General features: G+C 42.4%; 1 protein-coding gene across 1 annotated transcript; it reads left to right on the top strand.

The window, feature by feature from the left end:
* Nucleotides 1-2,922: 2,922 nt before the first annotated feature.
* LOC142768973 (uncharacterized) lies at nucleotides 2,923-9,103 on the top strand. Its single transcript, XM_075871641.1, has 4 exons — nucleotides 2,923-3,104; nucleotides 5,656-5,879; nucleotides 7,191-7,244; nucleotides 8,980-9,103. The coding sequence occupies exons 2-4, from the start codon at nucleotides 5,673-5,675 to the stop codon at nucleotides 9,076-9,078; spliced, it is 360 nt and encodes a 119-aa protein (XP_075727756.1). The 5' UTR covers nucleotides 2,923-3,104; nucleotides 5,656-5,672; the 3' UTR covers nucleotides 9,079-9,103.
* Nucleotides 9,104-10,029: the final 926 nt, after the last annotated feature.

The following is a 10,029-nucleotide window of genomic DNA, read 5'->3' on the forward strand; positions in this document are numbered from 1 at the left end:
AACTTCTTCGCCGGCAACACGTCGGCTTCACACACGCAGCTGTTGCCACGCGTCTTCACTCGATAGCGGTAGACACACACTCTTGCCTGTAGCTCGAGTCTTCACCCCTCAGGTGAAAATCCTCATCTTCTCCACTTCCTTCTCCTCCTTTGTCAAGGAAGACAAAAGGCTTCGCCCACAAGGCGGTACACCCTACGCACTCTGGCGCATAGTTTCTTCTTCTCCTGTTTTGTCACTAAGGGCAAAACCTTCACCTTGAGACGCGGTGGAACCCCACGCATACTGGCGCTAACTTCCTTCTTCTCCTGATTTCTCATCTCTGCTGCTCGGTTAAATACCTTCCGCGCGAGATTACAGAAAATTCTCATCATTTCGTCAGCGCGATACGCAGCGAAGGCTGGGGAAAGGGCGAGACTGTACGAGGGCCGTCCGTGAAAGATGACGCAACCCTGCATCACCACGCCCCTTTTCATCGAGAACTCTCTAGGGCTTGCTCGGCTGCCGATGTGAGGAGGTTCGTTGGCGAACCTACGCTTCCGAGGGGAGAGGGACGCGCGCCCGGGGAGTCTTTGGATGCTTGTTTTCTTTTTTTTTATTGTTGACCTCTCAGCGCTTCGTCGCGAGAATTTGGCGGTGCGCCTTTTTTTGAGAGCTCGTTTTGTGACATATGCTTCAGCCGCATTCGTTCTATATTCGCGAGCTCTTATTCGCGAGTAGAACGTACGACGAGCCGGATCACTTTACCGATTTGAATCTTTGTATAGAAGGTGACGGTGGCACTGAAGCTAACAGAGACGCCAAAGGGACCATAAAAGAGCGTGTCATCGCAATGAAGTAAAAACTAACTCTCATGGGTATAAAAAGAATGCCGAACGTTGTATCAAATAGGACCAGGTTTAGTTGACCTCAGTATATACATAATAAAGAAATCTTAGTACGAATAGGCAGCGTCACAAATCATTAGTAAGAATTCACATAGTCTTCTGAAGACGCGCAGGCAGAAACCTAGATGGACCTTCCTTTGTTCCGCTGTGGAACCTGCTGTACTAAATACAACCATGTAGCACACAAATTGAGGGTAACACCTCGATAAGCTCCTTTATGAGCACGTTCTCCATGGTGGTTTGAGGAATTGCGTAAATTTTGTGTCGCAGCATCGCATCACGCACTGTCTGCCTCCGCTTCTGCTACTAAGCCTCAGTAATGCCTCTTGCACTGAAATGGCCTTGTACGCTTCATTTGGCAGGCGCTCAACGAAATGCAGTAGATATGTTTTGGTTTTATTTGCTGTTATCAGTGAATACAGAAACCGCACACACAATTGCAGAGTAAATTTTTTTTGTTTTCTGGAGGACATTCAGTCCGCACTCGAGCCGGGTCAAAACGATTCTCTTTCTTTTTGTTTCCATGCCTGGTGTTAGTCACTACGCGCCGGAAGAAGAATTAGAGGTGGAATAATCCTGGATTGCATGGGTCACGTGGTGATACACTGCATGCTCAACACTCAGGCTCAGGCAGCAGGCAGCATTTCGGCGAGAAAGCATATTATGGTGGCGATGATCTCCTTTCACTTGTGGCAAAGGAAGCCGCTAATAGCCGGTGATGTGTTGCAGTTGTTCAAGACGATTTAAACGGGACAGGTTGACTGCGAAACCATGTAATCTCTTCTAGCACTTCAATAAACAACACTTAGTATTGGTAGTATTATCGAAGCGGTAGCATAGCGCGTTGAGAACCTGCTGAGCGTCAGTGTTTCTCGGCGCGTGCCGCACGTTGACAAGCGAAAGAGATGGCGTCCTCTGTGGCTGTCGAGGGAATTGCTTCTGTGGGCAGTCCTAGCACGGGCATAGGCATGACACCGTGGCATGCGGCAGCAGTGTAGCTAATACATCACTGCTGCTGTGCCTCTTCGCTTCAGCAATTCATCAGCCCCGTATCGCTTTGTGTCAGACCCAGCGACCCTGAAGATGTATTATCGAACATTACCCAAGTGCACAAGAATTCCATCTTTGTCATGGCTTCGTCACAAGAACATTGATACTAAAATTGTTCTCAACTAGTTCAGTGAGCTGAGCAAAACTTAAAGGTACATGGCACGCCATTTTTTTTCAACACAGGCCTCGCCAGCTGAAGAATTCCCATAGCAGGTCTTTTCTAAAGGATAATTGTTGCAAAACTGTTGTTTAGGTGCGAACTATTCAAAGCTGCATACAAAATATTTATCTTGTCTTTGTGGCGCACCAAATGTCAAAAAAGAAGCAATTTTAACCATATACCGCTGTATTCGAATATTGAGCAATAATGCATTCTGGTATGCATTCCTCTATTGGTGTTTTGGCGAGTCATCTATAAAACCTGGCGAAGGATTGGTGAACACGAGTCGAGGCAGTAAGTGCAGCTGACAGAGACACTTGTTTTATGCTCTTTTTTCAGCACGCAGATTGAAGATCTACATTCTGAAGCGCTACATCCTAAATACCCGCTGCATTCCGCAGGCGAATAGCTCATAGAATATGGTTTCAAAATACAGCTGAGATATTCGTGTGTATCCGGTTATCGTAATGAAAAACGGGAGGAAAATCTTCACCGTTAATTTTTTTAACTACAAACTTTTTCTGTACAGTGCCAACTTACCATGTGAGCTTCTGTACACACTCATCGAACACAGAACTTTAGTTTCTCGAGGCGTAAATTACGCCTGGAGTTAGTATTTCTCTAATTGTCACAATATTGCTTTTGCGATGAAGGTTGTTTCATTATATTGCGCCCTCGAGGCTGGTAACGACAGATGTATGTGCCCGACAGCATACAATCGAGTAAATACACCACGAAGGAATAAGATTATAATATATTCAATTTCGTTGAGGCGGAAACTAATGTGTTCGGGGCTCCTTCGAACGAGAAGCGATCTGCCAACATGTCGTGAAACAATCAGTATTGATGGTGGCAGTATAGCGAACTTCTTTAACGACAGCGTCCCGATGAAAATATCAATGTGGTGACTCAACACTGAGAATATAAGCAAAGCCAGGAATGTTCTTATATACTGTGCTATAGTAAATAGGTGCTTCAAATTTCTCCTGCGCTCTCAGATTGCTACCACGGTGAGCACCAATTTTCTGCGGATAATTCACTGTTTCGTAGCCGCGAAAAGTAGCGTCCACAACCCCTTCATGCCATTACGTATTTTGAATATAAGTTTTGTATGTTTTAGGTGTTCATGCTACGTTTCCATTGTTACTTTTGTTACGTGTCTGCCGTTCATTATGATGATTTCGTTACCGTCATCTTTACCATCTTCTCATCACGTTCAGCTTAACCTAAACTTTTTGTGCCTACCCGGATTATAAATTTTCCTTCATGTTTTAAATGTCCGTGTTATCAATTTCAGTACAAACAACTAATTTTGTAAAGCAAAGTGAAATTGTGCTAAGATTTTCACGTACTATATGTCTTACTATAAGCAAACATTTGCAGCAAGAAAGGAAGTTTCTGCATAAGATATTGGTGGCACACAACTCCAACTGCCCAGGAGATAGACAGCGCAAAGAAAATTCTGCGCCTTGTCGATGAGTTTCTACGACGTATTACAGGCTACATTTTGTAAAATACTATTTCAGTCTTTTTTGTTATTGCTTCAACCTCCTGTCAATATTGAATCACTTATCATGGAAAATTGAAAAAAAATTAAGGTGAGAATTGTAGAGGACTGCTCTTCAGCATATTGAATATGTGTCCGATCAATCGAGCATATGCTTCCAGAGTTCCGCAGCATCTGTTGCTGATGATTTCAAGTAGGTGGCAAGAAGAAGGAGAACAAGAAGATACGAAAGAAGTGTTTAAGCACGAGCAATTCAATAACCAAAAAAATAAAGCTGTCGCTCTAGGGCTCAGGTTGCTTATTACGTGGCAGCTATGTTAAGACTTGCATTGATCATCTAACTCCATCTTTCATAATTTAAATTTCTTAGCATCAAGGCGAATGAGGATATGTAGAGGTAAAACCTATTTCACGGTCGTTTTAGAGAACTTGCTTTGATACAATATTGAAAGCTTACCCGGAATAGAACTACCTTGCTGGTAAAGAAGCACAGAACACAAAGGCATAGGAAAGACAATGCATGTACCAGAAATATTAAGCGCATCAGCAAGGACACCAGTCACAAAACTTGGCCCAGCAAGAGCTGCTATAGTGAAAAAGTTTGTGGCGGGTTAAGGGACGATCTCAGGTCAAGGAAGGCCCTTTCGTATGTTTCCTATGCAAGTCATTTTCTGTTGGTTGCATGTTCCAGAATGGCCAAAATTTGGATGCCTGCAACAAATTAGAAAACTTTTACTCCACGGTTAGGTTCCAGTTCATAATTGACCCCTTGAGTTGCTTCGCTAAAATCCATACTAGTAAATTTTGCGCCGCCCATCGAAAGAAAGCCTTCCCGAACACAAAAACGGGATACGTATCTGCAAGCTTCACGGCAAATGTCATCGAAAGACAGTAGTTTTCCGCTGGTTAAGCGGCCTGTTTTGTGTTGCCTTGCCTCAGACAAACATTTATCAATGTTGAAGTGGCTGCATCTGCCTGGCATTCATAAAATCACGATGCACTGCGTGAGTTATGGAGTCACTATAGCAGGGCCGTAGGGAAACTCGAGCTTGCCTAGCACACAGGGCCATTGCCAAGTGGCAGTATGATATCGTTGGCAGAGAACGTTTATGTGCATAGCATCAGAAACTCTACGGTCTTTATTATTACGCACTTATGTACTTCATAGCAAAGTAAATGCCACTACATACGAGTTCATTATTCTCCTCAGATATCCACGATATTAGTTTCTAATCGAGAATTCTCGCGAGTATGAATGCAGCCACCACTTCAAGATGGCTAGACGTTGAGCGATTGCGTAAACTTTGAATGTGCGGCTGAATCGTGTGACGGACAGACAGACCGACTGGCCGAAATTTCTGCACTCAAGAATCGCAAGAAATATTATCGCCTCTATTACGCAATAAAGAGACGTAAATCATTTATAATGCCACAAAACCTTATATTGGCGAAGTGCGAGATAACTGCTCACTCTCTAAACACACTAGCTTGATGCGCCACGAGGCTTCAGCTACCAAAAGAGATGAAACGCAGGTAATAATTCTTTTGTGGATGCCATCATCGCAAATTGTCACTGGTATTGGTCACATGACATGTGACAGGTTACAAAACAAAATAGGTGAATACAGTCATTTTGGTGGGCTACCAGCAAAGCCTTTGTGGGCAGCGTGATTGGGGCCCTTGACGGTGGAGGTTATCCGTAAAACAAATTTTGACGCTTATAAGGTTTTCTTTGTAACCGACTGAATAATACAAAAAACACAGTGTCGCAAATTTCATTGTTTTTTTTCAGCTTGAGAAAATAGCTGCAGCTGTTTGTATGAAGTTTGTTACTTTTCACAGTATATATTATGTGTATGTTCTCTGCATCCTTGGGACATGTCCTACCTCTAGTAATGTGAGACTCTGCAGAATAACTTTTGCGACACATGAAGAAACTAGGATTTCGCAGGAATCAAACAGTATTGGAACAGCTAATACTACTCAGCAATTATTACAGGATAGAGATTATGGATGATGTCGCTATAGAATAATTATCTATATAACAATCGCAGGCTTCACAAAGGAGGATATGACTGTGAATCACGCTTTAATGCTGCTCTTTGTATTGCTCATAAGCTTTTGTGAAGAAAGCTTAGAAGCTGGAGCATGGAAAGAAGACAGAAATCCGGACAGACCAGTGAACCGCGTACTTGCACAATTCGCCTACCTAAATAGCAAACATCCAAGTAATGCAGGTGTACCCTTCACTTTTTTGGTAACTCAGGCAAGGAGAAAGGTAAGTCCTCAACGAATTCAATCTGCACATGCTTTTTCTTCTTTTCACTGCGAAGTATCTTCCTTTGAAATAACGAAGACGACTGTAACGTTGGTGCAACCTACCACAGTGTGCTCTGCGATGTATTTAGCTTCGAGGGGCAGCCGGATAATCAGCATGCTAAAGTTTTACGTGCTTCTCAAAAAATCTAAGGGTAACATACCGCTCACTATAATTGTGTGTTTAACAACCTACCTTTCTACTCTTTAACTTGTCCAACTTCTTTTGGAGGGCGTTCACTCTGATTTCAGCCAGAATATCAAGCCATACACGAGTGCCAGCCGCTTTGTGGAGCGTATAGAAGCAGAAAAGACACTCACGAGGGCGCCGTATTTTATGACGTCGTACACCTGTTCACAGGCTAGAAAGTCGCATTTGTGGCCTTCACTGCTTCTTCCGCTTTGAATGAAAATGGCGCTGTGCAAGAGGTGGCCAGCGTGAGGAAAAGAAAACCTGTGCCGATTGCTGAATAACCGCATTAAGGGAACATACTTCAGTGAAAAAGGGAACTAGAAGTGGGGCTGTGATGGGGAAGAGGAATGGAGAATAAAGCATAGCCTAGAAACAATCAGAAAGAGAGAAATGGTAACCGGGGAAGAAGCATCTGAAAACAATACATCTTGGTCGACGGGGAGAACGAGTGGTGACGGGCCTGTGCTTCGCTCTGCCAATCTTTGCCTTTCTCAAGGACATTTCAACTAAGCACGCAAATTTCAAGTGTACATTCGAGGAAGTAAGGTGGTAAGCTGCGAAACTTACTGAAATGTTTGACTCTTATAATTTTGCCTCCATCTAAATTGATTGAGGCCCATATGCCTAGATTTAAGGACATCTTAAACAGCCCCAAAATGTCAAAATCAGAAGACCGTTACTTTGGCGTCTCTCGAATTGACATCGTGATTTTGTTAGGTTAAACTACCACAATAGTTTATTATTCACTCACGTTTTTTATTATTCATACACAAAGAACATGAAGTGTATTGTACATGAAGGCTTCATGAAGCGCATTGTATTGTGACCACTGCCCGCTCAGGAATAGGGCTATCTACACAGGGACGGTACTTCGAGTGAGCGTACATTGTACGCCCTCAACAGTCTCGTATTGAACTTGAGCGGCGCTGAAGCTGTCCGCGACGTGGCTGATACTGCAGCGATTCAAACCAGTGAGAGTCAATCTGCGCCTTCAGGTGCAGGTGTGACGTGTCTGCAGTTCCCAACACTTCGTGAACGTATTTACGGGTAAATTCTTATTGAATTTTTGTAACTGTGCAGCGTGAAGGAGGATATGTGGTGAACCTCGGATTCATTGTCTACCAGGGAGATGAGGTATGTTCAATACGTGGCACTTGTGCACATTTTTGCTCGTTCTTCAGTGTAGTTCACTAATGGGCACGAATTCTGCCCATTATCGGCCATGACTGATAAGCAAACGAGTAGGACTAATTTATTTCTTCATTACTCACTTTTTATTAATACTGCGCTGAATTATTCTTACATATTGCGCTTTGGGCTTTTGAAAAGCTTACGCTACCAAGAACAAAATAGCATTTCAATAAAATACTCATTTTGTAACAAGCCACGTTCACCTGTCACTATTTCAAACACAGGACAAGTATTTGTGACGAGAAATTATATTTTCAACGTAGATAACTATAGAGCCCCTTCACAAATGGTGAATTCGGCTGCCCTCGGCGTCATATGAGGTACCGAAAAAATTGCGTGACCGAAGTCACCCGGATAACTCACGGACAGGTCCTGCCCCACGCTTTCTTTTTGTAATATAGTCGTTGTGTCATGCGGTCTGTTGCATAGAGATGGTGTCATTGTTCAGAGTCGTTGTCATAGAAAGATACACTTTGCATCACAACTGCTCATTACTATAGAGTGTTCTAATAGTGAATTTTTAATCGAATTCATATGGAAGAGTACCAAATAGTAGCAAAAACCATCAAATATCATGTCAGTCATTGAAGGAAAAAGACTTTGTTAAGAATAAAGAAACAAAAAACTGAGATGCGCTCATGTACTCGAACAAATAACGTCCAGACTGCCTGCTGCGGAAGCACTCCAGCTTGTCATGCCAAAACACAAAAAGTAACACGTGGCTGGGATTGAGTCTCTCTGGCTTGAATGCGAAGCAGTTTATTGCAGTTGAAAAAAATAAGCTCCATGGTCACCTCAGTAGCCGGGACTCAAAGTTATTTCGATTTAAGTTTGGCGATACCTCCCTAAAGTGTACCTTTATCTTTCTACTATTTCAAAGAATCATTATTTCTTTGTGTCAGGAGCTCATTGAAGTATTTTTGAACTTTTCGAGTGAAGTATCTTTGACTGAAGCAATGAAGTATTTTCCAAACTCTGTGCTGAGTGGTGATAGTGTTATATTACAATGCAGCGCCAATAAGGGTTCTTGACCTCTGTGTGCTGCCTATTTTTTGACGCTAGCCGTTCCACAGTGTTCAAGAAATTACCCTAGCCTATTTAGCACGAGCCGTTACACACAGCAATGAAATATTGTCTTTTAAATTAAACGTGCGCTCGCTTTAAAAAACTTTCAAATAATATCTGCTGTAACGACTTCAGTGATTGTCTTACCCAATCTAAAATAACTGAGGTGCATTATTAGCCTTTCTTACATTTCAAATATTTATCCTGTAAAATAATTGGAAATTGCAAATGCTAAATGTTGGAAAGTGCAGCTGAATTATTCACTGAAGTAATATTCGATGCACACAGTCGCGCTGTTATATTCTGTACTGGACATTGTTATTTGGAATATTTGCGTATGGAATTAAATTGCAACTGGCGTTGAACTTCTGTTCCCAACCGCCTATTATACACACAAATTCCAACGTCAGTTTGCGCATGTACTGATTGGTTCCCTTCTTCTATCCCGACTCATTGTGCTGATCACCTAGCTTTTTCCATAGAAGCACCGACTCGCCCAAACATAAACTTCATAAAAGATTATGCTTATAGGCAGCCCGAATTTTTTTCTAGTCAGTATGATCAGAATGTTATTTGAACTTTTTATTGAACTTCAATTATCTATTTTTGGCAGATGGTTGAAAAATGCCTCACCACGATTTTCACACCCCAAGGTCGTTCACCTGACAGAAGACTGACCATCACAAAATTTTGGTGTAGAAAAAGTTTTTAATAAAGCCTTGACGTCTTGAATTTAACTCATGTTAGGCAGAAATTATGAATACAAAATGGGTCTCTATAAAGGGTCTCTTTTCACTCTGTCTTAATTTTCGGAGCCTGTGTACACCATCGAATTCGGCGCTAGCCAGATAAATGTTTAACTTTGAAGAGCGGAACTCGATCATTCTTCTTTCAGATGCTGCCCAGCTCTCGTTAGGACTATCTTGTTCTAAGAAAATAAAAGCAGGTTACACTGTTTCTGTCTGTTTTCATTATTGTTGCACCTGGAGACAGATTCAGTCAAATTATCTAAAATTTAGCGCACGGCAACCGGAGTCGCAGCGGTAACAGTAGTAAAACTTGACGTGAGGGTTGATTCAAGCTTGGCAGTGCGTTCATTCAAAAGAACAACTTCAGTCGTAGAAGCCGTCAGTTTTGCAATCGCGTTGCCTAACTGCCCTGACAAAGCTGCAGGACCTTCCTGTGAATCTGTATTTGTGCATAAATGTGACAAAGAGTTAAGTGTTAGCCCTGGTCATGGGCCCAGGCTTCAATTCAACCTCACAACATAACCGAACAACGTAAGCAGCGTTTTGAAGAAGAGCACACAAAGGTGAGACATTGTCGACAATGATAGTCTCAAAGCATTACACCATTTAGCGGGGCGTGACAACGTAATGAAACCGTGGTTGCTACGTCTAACAAAGACAGTGTCATATGTTTGTCGTGAAGTTTCCTTGACCAACGTACGACTGGAGGGCTATTCTCTGTCAGACTGAGAGGATATCATTGGTAAGCCTCACACACGGGTAATATGAGCGCGTATAATATCCATTCTACAGATATAGCTGACTCGTTGCATCCCTATTTCCACCACATTCGTTTTATACTCGCGAGGTTTTATTGGCGAGTAAAATATACGACGCGGCTGGTCATTTTATTGATTTTGGATTTTTGTATATAA

Source organism: Rhipicephalus microplus, chromosome 8 (genome assembly GCF_043290135.1).
Source record: "Rhipicephalus microplus isolate Deutch F79 chromosome 8, USDA_Rmic, whole genome shotgun sequence".
NCBI classification, from domain to species: domain Eukaryota; kingdom Metazoa; phylum Arthropoda; class Arachnida; order Ixodida; family Ixodidae; genus Rhipicephalus; species Rhipicephalus microplus.